The 17,161-nt window shown below is 46.4% G+C and overlaps 1 protein-coding gene across 1 annotated transcript in view; it reads right to left on the bottom strand.

The window, feature by feature from the left end:
• Positions 1-17,161, bottom strand: part of LOC117880099 (dedicator of cytokinesis protein 3-like) — a 252,869-nt gene that overhangs the window by 19,582 nt on the left and 216,126 nt on the right. The window contains exon 5 of the mRNA XM_034775833.1: positions 12,223-12,319. Coding sequence (XP_034631724.1) covers positions 12,223-12,319 — 97 coding nt within the window. The remainder of the gene's footprint in view (positions 1-12,222; positions 12,320-17,161) is intronic.

Below are 17,161 nucleotides of genomic sequence, written 5' to 3'. Positions count from 1 at the left end.
AACTGTCAGCCATGGAGAAGCCAGGCCTTGAGATGGAGCTAGGTTGGGGTGACTGACATGTCCTTAGTCATGTATGAGGTGGTGATATATTAAAGGGAGGGTTTGAGGTGGTTTCACTGCCATCTGTTGAAGATGTGGGAACCATGTTTGTTTGGGCCATGCAGGGACAATGAGAATGACCCTGGACTTGTCTTGCCTGATCTTGTGTATAACCCGACTCAGAAGTGGAATCAGAGGGAACGCATACATTAGTGGCGCCTCCCATTTCATGAGGAGGGTGTCGCCCTGGGATTGGCATCCCTGCCCCGCTTGGGAGCAGTATTGATGGCACTTTGCATTGTGAGCTGTGGAAAATAGGTCTATAGCGGGGAACCCCCAAAGGTTGAAGATGGTGGTGAGGGTTGCAAAGTCCATCTCCCATTCGTGGGTTTGTGAGAAGTCTCTGCTCACTTGGTCTGCTGTGGTGTTCTGGTGTCCCGGCAGCTAGGATGCCGGGATGTCTACATTGTGGGAGATATACCAATTCCAGAGGCGTATTGCCTCCATGTACAGAGTGTATGATTGGGCTCCCCCTTGGCGGTTTATGTAGAACATGCATGCTGTGTTGTCTGTAAGGACTTTGATAGTAGTGTTGTTGATTAGAGGAAGGAAATGCTTGCATGCATTTCTGACTGCTCTTAGTTCTAGTATGTTCATATGCAAGTCGGCTTCCGCTGCTGACCAACAACCCTGGATCGTGTTGTTGCCCAGGTGAGCTCCCCATCCCATGAGGGACGCATCCATGGTGACTGTTATTGTAGGAGCTTTCTGTTGGAATGGGACACCTGAGCAGACGTTTTGTGGGTGTGTCCACCACTCAAGGGAATCCTTTACCTTGCGGGGCATGGTGAGTCTCCTGTTGAGGGAGTGCTTGTGTGATATATAGCAAGTGCGAAGCCAGGCTTGTAGGCATCTCATATGTAGTCTGGCATATTTGACAACGAAAGTCATAGTGGCCATGTGCCCCAAAAGTTGTAGGCGTGTCCTGGCAGACGTTTGTGGGCTGAGCGTGACTGTAGTAATCAGAGTGGTTAAGTTGAGGAAGTGTTGTTGAAGTAACCTCGCTGTTGCTGTGAGGCAGTTGAGATAGGCCCCTATAAATTCCAATTGTTGGACAGGGACCAAAATGGACTTCCGAAGATTTATTTGGAGTCTGAGGTTCGTAAAGAGGGCCATTGTGATCTGTGTAGCCGCTAGTGCTGCCCACTGAATTGGCGCTCTTAATAGGCAGTCGTCTAGGTATGGAAAAATTATGGCCCCTAGTCTGTGAAGGTGAGCTGCAGCGATAGTGAAGACCTGGGAAAAGACCCTTGGGGCGGTGGGTAACACTTTGTACTGGTAATGTTGATGTCCTAGGGTGAAGTGTAAGAATCTTCTGTGTGCTGGGTGAATGGTGACATGAAAGTGTCTTGTAGGTCGAGGGACGAAAACCAATCTCCTTTCACTAATGCCAGAATTATCATTGATAGGGTCACCATTTTGAATTGCTGTGTTTTCATAAACTTGTTGAGTTTGCGTAAATCCAGGATGGGTCTCCATCCACTGTTCTTTTTCTGAGTGAGGAAAAAAGGGGAATAAAATCCTCATTCCCTGTGTTGAGGTGGTACTGGTTCCATGGCCCCTAATTGCAGGAGGTGGTTTATTTCTTGTTGTAATAGGGGCTCATGAGCAGGGTCCCTGAAGAGGGATGGGGAAGGGGAGTGGGTAGGTGGGATAGAAATAAATGGGAAGGAGAAACCCTGCTGTATAATTTCCAGGACCCATCTGTCTGTAGTAATCTTGTTCAGGACTAGGTAATATGGTGACAGGCAGTCCCCGAATGGTGTTAAAGTGGGTTTGAGATCTGGAAGTATAGAGGTCTCGGGCCTTCGACCAGACCTTCAAAATGATTGCTTGGAGGTGGAAGACTGTGACATGGAAGGCTGGTCTTGATTCTGCCTTTGTCCCATCTGCCTCTGTTTGTGGCATTGGGTATAGTGTCTTTGGGACTGGGAGTATGGTGCAGCCCGAAATTTTTGGTTGTAAAACCTGCCCTGCTTTTCTTGTTTCTAGGGACATAGATGCCAAGAGTCTTTAAGGTGGTCCGGGAGTCCCTTAGAGCAGTGTTTATCAAAGCAGTTCAGGGAAAGCCCCTGGCAAGCTGGGCCGGTTTGTTTACCTGCCGTGTTCGCAGGTTCAGCCGATCGCAGCTCCCACTGGCCACGGTTCACCGCTCCAGGCCAATGGGGGCTGCGGGAAGCGGCGCGGGCCAAGGGATGTGCTGGCCGCCCTTCCTGAAGCCTCCATTGGCCTGGAGCGGCGAACCGCAGCCAGTGGGAGCCGCGATCGGCCGAACCTGCGGACGCGGCAGGTAAACAAACTGGCCCGGCCCGCCAGGGGCTTTCCCTGAACAAGCGGCGGATCGGCTTTGAGAACCACTGCTTTAGAGTATGCAAGGAATCATCAGTGGATTCCGCAAACAGTTTCTGACCCTCAAAAGGTAGGTCTTCAACTGTAGCCTGCATCTCCCTCAGGAATCACGATAGGTGGAGCCAGGATGCCAGACATGACCACGGAGGTCATGATGGAGCAGGCTGCTGTGTCCGTGGAATCGAGGGAGGCTTGGAGTGCCGTGCTTGAAATGAGAGCGCCTTCAGAAACGTTGGACTTATACGCTTCTCTCCTGTCCTCTGGAAGGTGTTCAATAAAGGATGACCTCGTAGAAAAAAGGGTGTGTGTATATATTTTGCGAGCAGTGCAGAGTAATTTGCGATGCGGAATTGCAAAGTGGCGGAAGAATAGGCTTTGCGCCCAAAGAGGTTTAGCCTCTTCCAGTCCTTGTATGGACTGTTGCTGTTTGCCCCTCTGATTTACTGCCTCCACAACCAGTGAATTAGGAGTAGGGTGGGTAAAGAGAAATTCAGCCTCTTTTGCCAGCATGTAATATTTTTTGTCCAACCTTTTCCAGGAAGGAAGGGCCATGGCTGGCATCTGCCAGATGATTTTGGCAGGCTCCATTATGGCAGCGTTAATCAGTAGTGCTATTTTTGTCGATGGGGATGCTTGGAGAATATCAGTGAGCTTATGTTGGGTCTCAGGGAGCTCAGACAAGGAGATGTCCAGGGAGTCCGCCACCCTCTTGAAAAGGTCCTGAAAGGACTTGAAGTCTTCCCCCGATGTGGGGGGTGGCGGCATGATCCTTTCATCTAGAGACAAAGATGAGATATGTGTAGGTGGCAAGGTGTCTCCTTCAGGTGCGTCCTACTACTCTTCAGTCTCCTTATCCTGGGCCTCTGAAGGTGCTGGGTCCGTTGGTGAGGGAGGGCAGGGTGTTCTGGAGACCGGTGATTTAGGCGGACTAATGTTCTGGGGCCTATACATGGCCCATGGGTCCCAATATGGCCAGCTGGGTGGGAGGGCCATAGGAGGTGGTAGCCAGGATTGGGGCTGCCAAGTTCGCGTGTCTACCAGTGGCTGGTGATGTGAGGGTCCAGCTTTAGGAGAGGAGTGTCCAGGGGTGTACAATCTTGAGTCATCCTCCTCATCATCATCATCATCACTGGAGAGAGGTGGCGCAGAAGACCATGGGAGTCCCTAGCCTAGAAGAAATGTTCAAGTCCACCTATCTAGTGAAAAGTTGCGGTACTGGCACACTTGGTGCCGGGGATGGCAGCGCAGTCTGAGAGGAGAGGGTCAGAACTGTCAGTGCCGAGGTCTTGCTGAGCTGTATATGTGCAGCATGTGGTGCCATTACAGCAGTCGGTGCCGGGACGTTCTTTGGCATGGTTGGTGCCGAGATAGGGAGCTTGGCTTTAGATCATGCACCTGACTGAGAGCCTGCCCATACTGGGTGCTTGGCTCATCGGGAAGTCTCGGTATCAGATGTTTCTGGTGCCTCTCAATCTGAGGCTCTCGGTGCCATCGGTACCAGGGAAGGTTTTCCCCAGGAGACCGTTCCTTTTTAAGTGGATCTTGCTGTGGTGATGACTGAGATCGGTGTTTGGTCGCCGTTTATGGGATAGGGTCCTTAGAAGTGGTCTTGGTAGTGTAGTCCTTGTCTGAGGCTGCTGCTGGCAACTGTTGGCCAGGATGCGTCCTGGACTCTGAGTCGGAGGCTGGCCTGAGGGATTTCTCCATCATGAGTAATTTAAGTTGTAGGTCCCTGGCCTTTAGTGTCCTGGCAGTCAATTTTTTACAGTGAGGACACTTTTGAGGACTATGGGTCTCCCTGAGACAGCGGACACACTGAGTGTGGCCATCTGAAACAGGTATCAATATCCTGCAGGTCAGGCAGCGTTTAAATCCAGGGGAACCAGGCATGCCTGAGGAAGATCCAGCTCTGGAGAAAAACAGGGGCAGCCTGTGTTTAAGCAGTCGTTGCTGGTAGAGGCCCACCGGAGGCGAGAGGGAAAAAACTACACTAAAAAGTGTTTTTTTTTTTAAAATATGGAAGAAATTAAAAGCAATGGTAACTGAAGTTAACTAGAATGGAGGGGATAAAAGAAAAAGGAAGGAGTATAAACTTTCTACGAAGTTGAAGGGGCACTGCTGTCGCTCCGACTCATACCAAGGGCAGTACAGAAGGAACTGCAGGCCAATTGGCTGCGCATGCTAGGTAGCCGCCGTCTCGTGCAGCTCCGAGCGGCTATGTGTGTGCAGCCAACCGGGGCACTGCTACTACAAATCTCTGATTATAAGTGCAGGGCGCCAAGACACCTAAAGTGGAGCACCAACAGGAACACTCCTCAAAGAAGGAGGAGTGGATTTGAGATGTCTCTCTGTGGCAGCCTGGATGACCAGAAAGTTTGGTAAAGAGAAATTCTGCTCCCTTAGCTGGAAAGAAACAGCATTTCTCTGCCCTCTTGGGAATAGGGGCACCTGAGGCTGGTGTATGCCAGACTGTGCTAGGAGGTTCCAGAATAGCTTCATTAACCGGAAGTGTATTTGACTGGATCTAGTGGTTTATAGAATATCCTGGAGTTTGTGCTGTGGGTCCTGGACCTCCTCTAGGGAGATGTGGAGTCCCTCTGCAACCTTTCACAATAAATCCAGAAACTGTTTATGGTCATCTGGAGGGGACTGAGATGCCACTGTGACTGCTTCTTTGGGAAATGAAGACAATCTTTTCTGTACTGACAGAACCAGTTTGTATTCTTCCTCTTCTGTAGGGTCAGGAGGAGGCTCTGACAGTTCCTTCAGAAGGGAATGGTAGAGTGATTCTCTAGGAGAATGCATGGATTCTATACATCTTGCATACAGAACCCTGTTTCCCATTATAGCCTGTATGATGGTTCAGGAGGGAATCCCCTAAGTGATAAATGTTGAGATGGAGGTTGGTACCAGCAGGCTCTGGATCTCCTATCTGGACTAACACGTCTCAGAGGAGAAGAAAATTGCTCCTTTCTCCCAAGAAAGAGAAGAAAGGGTCAGGATCCAATGGTGGTACCAACAGTTCTAACAGAGGAAAGGCACAGCTGGCAGATAGAAGAGGGGATAGGCGTCTGTCAAAGGTAGCATCCCCTGGGGGAGCCACAATCTCCCTAAAACAATCTCCCTAGTAAGAGAAGGACCCGATTATGGTGGAAACTGAAGCTTCAGTGTAGCATAAGTCTCTGATATCCCTGGAGTGTGAGGGGTCCAATCCACTCATGTCAAATGGGTTGGAGGAGGGAGACTTCATGAGGCTGGAGTGTTAAGACATGACAATACCATCAGTGGTAGAAGCTCTGATCATGCCAGAACTGATGGATCCTGGCTTTTTGACTTGGACCGTACAAGTGGAGTGGACGTGGCTGGTATGGGGATCCGCTACTGGTGAGCCTTGGTCTTATGAATTTAAAGTCATGACCCTGGGACTTAGTATGTCCATATCAGACATCTTCAAAGCAGAGTTAGGGAGAGACCTGCTTTTATGCTTGGAAAGGCAGAATACGCTTGCCCAATAGGGGGGAGGGATCCATAGATATGGATTCCCCTAAAACGAGTTGGACCTTGTGGCAGGAGGCATGCTCCGTATCAGTTCTGGCCAACATACCTGGGGTGGGGGAGGGGGAGATGTTCTTGGCCTGGGTCTGATTGAGACTTCATGGCCTTCTCCATGAAGTGTTTTCTAAGCCAGAGTTCCCTCATCTCACAGGTCTGGCTAGGGGGAAATGTGGCAGATATTTCACCTAGCCATGATCTGTGCCTTCCTGAAACAGTATAATAAGTGCTGGTGATCATCACTGACCAAGAAGGAATGGGAGCAAGACACACAATTTCTGAAGCCCGGAGTTCTGGGCACAGTCCAATACCCGTAATAGGGGAGGTGGGCAGTCCCCAAGGCAGGGAATCTATCTAACTAGAAAAAACTCTGCTAAAAGGCTATAAAAACTATTACAAATTTACTCATTATAAAGAACTACATACAATACACTGAGGCAATCTTAAAAATATTTATATATAGGAGTAATTGAAGGAAAGCCCGGGACACTGGACATATGGACACCCAGGTCATGCAGCGGTAAGAAGGAACTGGAGAGGGGGTTGGTCCACTCTGCACTTCATGCCTTTGGTTGGAAACATGAGGAAAACAAGGGTGCCTGCACGGACCAGACACGGTTTGCAAAAAATTCTCCGACTCCAAGTGCATGGAGCACAGCCACATAGGGACCAGCACTCAAAGAAGAAAATATGGTTTCATTTTATACAAGGAAAATCTATTTAACAGATTAGGACCTTTAGCAGTTCATCTTTCTAATGCAAATTTATTCATTTCACTTGTCTTATATTTAATTCCTTTCAAGATGAATTAAAAATATTCTATTTAAAAAAAAAAAAAAAACATTGAAAATCCAAAATAAAAAACAAACTACATGTAGGGGAAATGTTACTAATCCATTTACTCTTTTAAACAAAGTATTTGAAAATTTTTACTCGGCCACCAAGACCTCATTGCAGGATTGTTTCGCTATAACGGTGTAGTGGAGCAGATTGGCCCCCCACAGACCCGGAGGGGGGAGGAACGCCTCATTGAACCCTGGTGGGCGGAGCCACGCCACGCTTAACCCTCCTGCCAGAAGTCAGTGGGCAGGACTGGAAGTACAAAAGGCGGGCCGGAGAACTCAGTTGGGAGGCAGCCACCGGAAGAGCCAGATGCCTCCTGTGAGCTCCTGAGCTGGGAGGCTGCTGCAGACCCCAAAGGAGCCAAGGACTGGCCAGGACCGCCAGAGCCATTTACAGACCTGAGCACGGAGGAGCTGCAAGCACGGCCAGAGGCCTTCTTCCCCAACAACCAAGATGACCCTCTACAGAGCCAAGTACACCCTGAGGGGGAGTTGGGAAGTGGCCCCGCTGATCCAGTGGCAGGCCGCTCTATCAATGTTAGGGGCCTAGGCCAGGACACAGTGGAGTGGGGGGACGTGCGTGCCTCCCCTCCCCCCGCACTCCAATCCATGGGTGGCAGTCTCCCCCTCTCTCAGGCAAGAAGCCTGCACTTGTTGGCCCTCTGCCAGAGCTAGGAGGCCCAACTGTTTGCTGCTCAGCCTGCATGCTGGCCTGAGCCCTCAGACTCTCTAGTGCTCTGCCCTGATCAAGGGCATGTGCTAACTGACTGTTTGCTGCCCAGCCTGAATACAGGTCTGAGCCAGAGACTCTTTATTGCCCTGCCCCGATCCAGGGCTGGGGCTCCGTAACTGGGTTTGTTGTTTGGCTCTGATCACAGCCCGAGCTCACATCCCCCGACGCCCCACTGATTCCCCAGACGATCTCTGGAGATGTAGGATTGGCCGCCCACAGACGCGGAGGGGAAGGAGACCCCCTTGGGACTGTCACCTGATGTGCTGAAACTACCTCTGAGCCTGTTTTCCCTGTCAGCTTAGGACTCCAGAACCCTGTCTTGTTGAGCCAGACACGCAAGCCTGCTGCAGCACAGACCCAGGGTCTGAACCACGTCCCCAAAGCTGCAGACTTTAACTGAAAACCACTCAGCAGGTACTCCTGTCTCCAGCACCCAGAAACCCAGCTCCCAATGAGATCCAAACCCCAAATAAATCCGTTTTACTCTGTATAAAGCTTATACAGTGTAAACTCAAATTGTCTGCCCTCTATAACACTGATACAGAGATATGCACTGCTGTTTGCTCCCCCGGGTATTAATCACTTACTCTGGGTTCAATAATAAACAAGTGATTTCATTAAGAATAAAAAGTAGGATTTAAGTGGTCCCAGTAATAACAGACAGAACAAAGGAAGTCACCAAGTAAAATAAAGCAAAAACACGCAAGTCTAAGCCTAATACATTAAGAAACTGAATACAGGTAAATCTCACCCTCAGAGATGTTCCAATAAGCTTCTTTCACAGATTAGATTCCTTTCTACTCTGGGCCCAATCCTTTCCCCTGGTACAGACCTTGTTAGTTCCAGCAGGCATCTTAGGTGAAAAGCAGGGGATTCAACATGACGGTGACCCCCTTTGTTCTGTTCCACCCCCTTTAATAGCTTTGGCTCTCTCTCTGGGTTCCCACCCTTCCATCTAAATGGAAAAGCAACAGGTTAAAGATGGATTCCAGTTCAGATGACATGATTACATGTCCTGTGAGACTTCATTACCCACTCGCTGGCACACACCTATACAGTAAGTCTTACAAGTAAACAGAGCCATTTATAACCAATTGTCCTGGTTAATGGGAGCTATCAAGATTCCAAACCACTATTAATGGCCCACACTTTGCAAAATTACAATAGGACCTCAGAGTTATATTTCATATTCCTAGCTTCAGATACAAGAATGATACATTCATACAAATAGGGTGACCACACTCAGTAGATTATAAGCTTTGTAATGATACCTTACAAGAGACTTTTTGCGTAAACCATATTCCAGTTACATCATATCCACACTTATAAACATATTTTTATAAAAATATGGAGTGCAACGTCACAGAGCCACTCCCCACAGTGGACTACATAGGGGTAACATTGTGTGTGGGGAAGAGGCACAGGGAAAGAAGAGAACAGTTAAGATTTTATGAAAACAAGTAGAAAAATTCCCTGACTCCATATATTTTGATGGAGAGAGTTTAATAACTGCTTCCATAGATGTTATAAGTGTCCCTCTAGGTGTTATAATTCTTCTGTTGTCAGCAAGGTGGCTAGACATATGGGCTCCCTAGCAAGTTAATAGGGTTGCACTTAGAAGATATGAGTTCAAATAGACACAGGTGGGGGCTGCTTTATGAAAGGAAGCACGTCACTGCACTAAGTACTCTTCAGGATTCACAGCCAAGGTTTATAGAATTCTACGAAGAATATATCAGGGAAATGTTTTGTGAAGGGACATGATATTTCTATGAGAAGCCATGGCACATTAAATTATGTTCTTCAAACACTATGTTAGAATGGCATGTTTTTTTAAAGAAGCAAGAGTGAGTTCTCTTAAATCCCAATATCCATTGCTGCTTCTCACAATAGCAAAAATACTATATCTAGAAAGAAAATTTATCTCACAGTATTTCAAACATTTCAGCGTGGTGTTGATTCAAGAAAACAGTCTTTTTCCCAAAGAAAATGAAAAGGTACAGAAATAATATGCATTATGAGTTATTTAAACAGAGCAGTCACTTAGCTTTTTTATGAAGATGAAGTTTTTTTTCCACCAACCACATAATTAACTCAAAATATAAGAGTATTTACATATTTCTGCATTTCACCAAAATAATATTTTTTCCAGAATATATATATATAAAATGGATCAACACATTTGAAGGCAAGCAACTTTGACTGAGATAATTTTACATGGATGGAAGGTCACATCTTTATTCCTATTGTCTAACTCACAAATCAGAAGACAGATCCAAATCTTACAATGCATCCTAATTGTTTGAGGACTTCTTAAATTAATATGCACTTGGCCTTTCAAATCAAAATCTGTGTAAAGAACACTAATAAAAATGCTGAGCCTATTCAGAGAGTCTGAGAGATACTACATATTTTGATTTGCATGTCTCTAAGTACCGTGATCACTATTATCAAGAAATAATTTGCTAATAGTTATCACACACAGGTACTTGATACACAACAGTTTTTTCCTCATACTTGGGGTATGTCTGCGGGCTAGCCTGTCTGATGTAGACTGAATCTAGCTAGCACAAGTAAAAACATCAGTGAAGACACCACAGCACATGCTTCAACACAGGTATTAAAAATGCAGCACAGACCCTGACTCATGAGTAGGGCCCTAACAAATTCACGGCCACGAAAAATGCGTCACGGACCATGAAATCTGGTTTTTTGTATGCTTTTACCCTATATTATACAGATTTCACCGGGGAAACCAGCATTTCTCAAATTGGGGGTCCTGACCCAAAAGGTAGTGCCAGGGGGGTCATGGTATTCCATGTTGACTTTTGCCCATCTTCTCTGTGCCTCACAATTTTATTTTTTACTATTGTTTCAACTAATTTGCCTGGTACCAACATTAGACTTACCGGTCTGTAATTGCCAGGATCACCTCTAGAGCCCTTTTTAAATATTGGCGTTACATTACCTATCTTCCAGTCATTGGGTACAGAAGCTGATTTAAAGGACAGGTTATAAACCTTAGTTAATAGTTCCGCAATTTCATATTTGAGTTCTTTCAGAACTCTTGGGTGAATGCCATCTGGTCCCGGTGACTTGTTAATGTTAAGTTTATCAATTAATTCCAAAAACTCCTCTAATGACACTTCAATCTGTGACAATTCCTCAGATTTGTCACCTACAAAGGATGGCTCAGGTTTGGGAATCTCCCTAACATCCTCAGCCATGAAGGCTGAAGCAAAGAATTCCTTTAGTTTCTCCGCAATAACTGTATCGTCTTTAAGTATTGTCAAATAAAAGTGAAGGCTCCAGCATGGCATTGGGGAGCACAGGCCACTGATGAGGGAAGTGGAAGTTTGCAGAGCTTCCTGCAGTTGGGGGAAAAATCTAGGGGTGGGTCTGACCTGCCCCGGATGCCATGCAGGGTAAGGGTAAGTCCCATCCTCCCCAGCCCAGCTGGGACTAGCAGCTGAGCCCAACACAGGGTAGGAGCCATCAGCCAGGACTTCCCCACTCCCGTCCCTTGCCTCACAGTGATTTGCCTCTCTGCTGGCTGCCCTGTGCACCCGTAACATACTGCTGGGGAGGGTCGCATGACCGCTCCTGTGGCTTCCCTTTGCTTCCCTGTCAGAAAGTCATTTTTCTGTGGGGAATCAAAGAAATCTGCGGGGGACATAAATTCTGTGCATGTGCAGTGATGCAGAATTCCCCCAGGAGTAACATTATGTACTGTAGATGGCACATAGACTACTAGTATTCAGGCATAATAGAGAAGCAAAGCCACACCAGCAACACATGGAGAAATTCCTTTTAAGTCAAGGGAAGTTTCATGCATGGCTCACCTGGAATCTCTGGCCCTAATACAGCAGATACAGTAATCATAGATAAACAGACCATAAAAGAAAATGAAAAGAAATGTTCAAATATGCAAGCTGCCTTTCTTGCTTTCTGTTCCCTTTGACCATGGGATCAGACCAGCTATTTCTCAAAATGTTGTGTGGCCAGAAAACTGGAATGAAATGTAGCATCAAATGAAAACAAGAACGTTACCAAGAAAGTTAATTTAAAAAGAAGATCAGCTCAACAAGCCTCTTCTTAATTTATTTAGCACATTTTTATTTCTGATGAGAGACAATGATCTAACTCAGAATTAATTTTGCTAGGGCTCTCTCTGTTTTCGAGCACCAATTAGATAAGTTTTGAAAAAGCTGATGCTATGCTATAGGAAATATTTACATTTATGAACTGTGTTGAATAATCCTTCAGAGTCATTTATGGAAAAGTTCTTAAAGGTAGTCCTTGAAGTTCATGTGTTTGTTATTAAACAGAGCTACTCACACACAGATACCAGAAGAATCCTTAAAATGCTGAATGATTAATTAATAAAAATTACCATCAGTTTTTGGTAATGGAAATTTTAGACATCAGAAGAGTTGAGAGCATCCACAATTTCAGATGTAGTCAATAGCAGCTGCAGATTCTCACTACCTCTAAAAGTCACTCCCAGAATAATTTGCTAATATTATTCCACAGGTTCCCAAGATGCCACACGTACAACAATCATTTTGTAGATGAAGTTAATGGTGTGCAACACAACACTTGTTTCTACATATGGTGGAATAAAAACAGTGTTCTCACTGTACCTACCACATACAGCTGTTTCCACAGGATAGCCCATTCCTGGAGCGTTGCTGTGACTTCAGTCACAACAGAATCTTCAAGTGGAACTACTGTTTCATACTGTCTGTAAAACAGAGAAAAATATTGTTTACAAAGGCTCTCATGAAAAGGTAGAAAACAACAAAAATGACCTGAAATCCATGTGAGCAATATATAGCGAAAAGGACAATTACTACAACATGCTCTCCAAAAACTGACCAATTAGACTGCCTTTCCAGGGGCTCTAAATTGAGCTCTGAAGCCATAGGAATGTTTACATTGTTTTCTTTTTATATCAAATTTAATTTGTGACATAAAGACATTATTATTTATATTACAACCAATTAAAGAAAAATAAGTATTTTGCATTTCTAATTTCTGTAGATTTAGTCTATTAAATGTTAAACATTTCTAAGAAATTTTAAACACAATATTTTAGCAATAGCCCTCTGCTATGCTGAACACCATTATATATCATCTTCAGGAAGCAGCTCAACTGTCACTCCATTATCTCCCACAGGAACCTGCAAGGACAGGGAGTATTTCCTAATTATATGAGAGCACTATTTAATCATCATTCTAGTAAAGTTCAATATTAGAGTCTTCCTGATTATGATGCGCTAATATCCCTTATGCCCCATCCTATGTCCATCCCAAAGCCAAAGTAACCAGGTTGTGCCTGGGGACTTCCACAGGATTGAGGTTTCTCCTCAAGACTATGCTGATCCTCTCCCCTATAGTCAGCACTCTGGCCAACAAATCCATTACTCTATGGATCCATTAGCTCTGTACCTTCCTCAGCCCAGAGAGCCTTTAATGCGGTGGGTTACAAAGTTTCTGTGTGGGTTTCCTGTCTACCAACTAAGCAGAAATATCACACTAGTTCCACTGTGTTCAGGGTCTTCCACACCCATAGAGCGAAAAGCAGGATTCCTTCGCACCCTCTGAACACACGGTACGGTAATAATATAATGTGATATAGTGTAATAATCTGCTTTTTATATTATCGGAGCCATCAGTTCCTTTACTTAGCCTTTTAAGTGGAACAAATACAAATGTTAGGTATTGTACAACAACTGGCAAAAACTATAAAAGTAAAGTGTATCTCAAGCTTCTACTACTCCAGCAATTAAAAAACAAAAACAAAAATCTGTGACAGGCATCAGTGTTTCTGAAATATCAAGTGCTAGATTGTGGAATTTATTCACAGATCTGAGTAGAGAAGTGATGTAGGAGCTACACTGACTCTAAAGAAGCTCCAGGAGAAACTGCTTCAGGAGGCACAATCCCAGCACTTCAAAGAACACTAGAGGTATGCAACCACTGCCCTTCCTCTTGGATGGTACAGTTTTCTCACCGCTCTCTGCACCTAGCCAGCTCTGCGAGCTGTGACAAAGTTCCTCCTCTATCTTGGTGGGTCCTGCACTTATTGGCAGCTTTCTTGCCTCAGAGATTCACCATGTGGGTTGGGGAACAGCCCAGAGACCTTCCCCTCTGGAAGAACCCACAGTCCAGGTCAATTGGGAGGTTTGGGGGGAACCCAGGCCCACCCTCTACTCCAGAGTCCAGCCCAGGGCCCTGTGGACTGCAGCTGTCTATAGTGCCTCCTGTAACAGCTGCATGACAGCTACAACTCCCTGGGCTACTTCCCCATGGCCTCCTCCAAACACCTTCCTTATTCTCACCACAAGACCTTCCTCCTGGTGTCTGATAACACTTATGCTCCTCAGTCCTCCAGCAGCACACCCTCTCACTCTCAGCAACTTGCGCCTCTTGCTCCCAGCTCCTCACACTCACACCACAAACTGAAGTGAGCTCCTTTTAAAACCCAGGTGCCCTGATTCGCCTGCCTTAATTGATTCTAGCAGCTTCTTCTTAATTGGCTCCAGGTGTCCTAATTAGCCTGCCTGCCTTAACTGGTTCTAGCAGGTTCCTGATTACTCTAGTGCAGCCCCTGCTCTGGTCACTCAGGGAACAGAAAAATACTCATCCAGTGACCAGAATATTTGCCCTCTACCAGACTCCTGTACCCCACTGGTCTGGGTCTGTCACATATCCCTCCCCCCTGCTCAACGCCAAGGGGTTGAGCAGCTTGGGATGCCAGACAGAGCACACATGACAAGCCATCGGCGTTGCCATGACGGCTCCCTGCTCTGTGTTGCACACGGAACTGGAAAGGTTGGAGGGATAAGAACCATCTGGTCACCCTTGTGTTCTTCTCCTTTGAATCCATTGAAGAGGGGCATGGTCAGTCACGAGGACAAATCTGCGCCCGAGCAGGTAGTAGTGCAATGTTTCCATGGCCCATTTTACAGCGAGGCATTCTCTCTCCACCACTGCATATTTTTGTTCCCTTGGAAGGAGTTTCCGACTGAGTTATAGAATTGGATGTTCCTCCTCCCCGACCATCTGTGATAAAACGGCCCCCAACCCTACATCCGATGCATCCGTCTGCAAGATAAACTCCTTGGTGAAATCAGGGGCTATCAGTACGGGGTTACTGCAGAGGGCAGTCCGTAGGTCTGTGAATGCTTCCTCTGCTGCGTCAGACCATCTCACCAGATCAGGTCCACAGGCTTTCACTAGGTCTGTCAGGGGGCTTGCCCTTGTGGCAAAGTGGGGGATAAATCATCGGTAATACCCCACCACACCTAGGAACGCCCGGACTTGTTTCTTGCGACTTGGTTGGGGCCAATTTTGGATGGCCTCTAACTTGTTCACTTGGGGTTTTACCAAACCTTTTCCCACAATGTAGCCAAGATATTTGGCCTCTGTAAACCCTACCGCGCATTTGGCAGGGTTTGCTGTAAGGCCAGCTCACCTGAAGGTATCAAGGACTGCCTCCACCTTCTCCAGGTGGGTTTCCCAGTCTGGGGTATGAATGACCACATCGTCCAAGTAGGCAGCAGCATAACTGTTATGCGGGTGTAATAGCTTGTCCATGAGGCGCTGGAAGGTAGCTGGGGCCCCATGTAGTCCAAAAGGGAGGACAGTATATTGAAAAAAGAACAGGAGTACTTGTGGCACCTTAGAGACTAACAAATTTATTAGAGCATAAGCTTTCGTGGACTACAGCCCACTTCTTCGGATGCATATAGAGTGGAATAAATATTGAGGAGATATATATACACACATACAGAGAGCGTAAACAGGTGGGAGTTGTCTTACCAACTCTGAGAGGCCAATTAAGTAAGAGAAAAAAAAAATTTGAAGTGATAATCAAGCTAGCCCAGTACAGACAGTTTGAGAAGAAGTGTGAGAATACTTACAAGGGGAGATAGATTCAATGTTTGTAATGGCTCAGCCATTCCCAGTCCTTATTCAATCCTGAGTTGATTGTGTCTAGTTTGCATATCAATTCCAGCTCAGCAGTCTCTCGTTGGAGTCTGTTTTTGAAGTTTTTCTGTTGTAAGATAGCCACCCGCAGGTCTGACATTGAATGACCAGACAGGTTAAAGTGTTCTCCCACTGGTTTTTGAGTATTAGGATTCCTGATGTCAGATTTGTGTCCATTAATTCTTTTGCGTAGAGACTGTCTGGTTTGGCCAATGTACATGGCAGAGGGGCATTGCTGGCACATGATGGCATATATCACATTGGTAGATGTGCAGGTGAACTAAATTTGTTAGTCTCTAAGGTGCCACAAGTACTCCTGTTCTTTTTGCGGATACAGACTAACACGGCTGCTACTCTGAAACATGTTAGTATATTGAAAAAGACCCTCTGGTGTAGAGAACAAAGTCTTTTCCTTTGTGTCTTCTGCAAGGGGAATCTGCCAGTCCCCGTTTGTCAAGTCTAGGGTAGTCAAGTACCAGGCATTACCCAGACGGTCCACTAGCTCATCTATGCGAGGTATGGGGTACGCGTCAAATTGGGATACTTCGTTTAGTCGCCGGAAGTCGTTGCAAAATCTTGTGGTGCCATCAGGTTTGGGCATCAGCACAATTGGGCTGGACCACTGATTGTGGGATTCTTTGATGATCCCCAACTCCTGCATTTTTTTTACTTCTGCTTTTATTTCCTCCCTTTTTGTTGCTGGCACCCGATAGGGCCTCATTGTTACTCTGGCCCCAGGGTTCGTGACGATGTGGTGATATGTCTCGGTTGTTCGACCCGGTTTTGTCGAGAACACATCTTGGTTCCGGAAGATCATCTCAGACACCTCATTCTTCTGGTCTGGTGTTAAATCGGGAGACACTCTCACCTGTTTGGAAGGCTTGTTTTCCTGGGTTAGGTCTTTTTGGACCGTTGTGCATGCCAGGGTTTCAGAAGGTTAACGTGATAAATCTGTTCTTGTTTTCTGCGTCCTGGCTGCCGCACCTTGTAGGTTACTTCCCCCATGGGTTCAACCACCTCATAGGGCCCCTGCCATTGGGCCAGAAGCTTGCTTTCTGCCGTGGGTACCAACACCATAACCCGATCCCCTGGTTGGAACTGTCGCACTTTTGCCTGGTGATTGTAATGGGTTCGCTGGGCCTCCTGTGCCTTCTCCAAATGTTCCCGTACAATAGGGGTAACCCGGGCTATCCGGTCTCGCATCTGCATTACATGCTCTATTATATTTCTCCCCTCATTGGGTTCCTCTTCCCAGATCTCTTTGGCGATATCTAGCATGCCATGGGGGTGACGCCCGTATAATAACTCGAAGGGGGAAAACCCAGTTGAGGCCTGAGGTACTTCCTGGATAGAGAACATAAGGTAGGGTAGTAGGGTGTCCCAATCCTTCCCGTCCCGACTTACCACCTTCCTTATCATAGCCTTGAGGATTTGGTTAAACCTTTCTACCAACCCATCAGTCTGTGTATGGTAGACCGAAGTTCTCCGGGTATGTATATGGAGCAGCATACAGAGGTCCTTCATTAGCTTTGACATAAATGGCGTTCCTTGGTCGGTTAATATCTCCTTCGGTAGCCCCATTCGGGCAAAG

This window comes from Trachemys scripta, chromosome 7 (assembly GCF_013100865.1).
Source record: "Trachemys scripta elegans isolate TJP31775 chromosome 7, CAS_Tse_1.0, whole genome shotgun sequence".
Lineage (NCBI taxonomy): Eukaryota > Metazoa > Chordata > Testudines > Emydidae > Trachemys > Trachemys scripta.
Note: the sequence above shows the minus strand (reverse complement) of the source record. Positions and strands in the feature narration are given on the sequence as shown.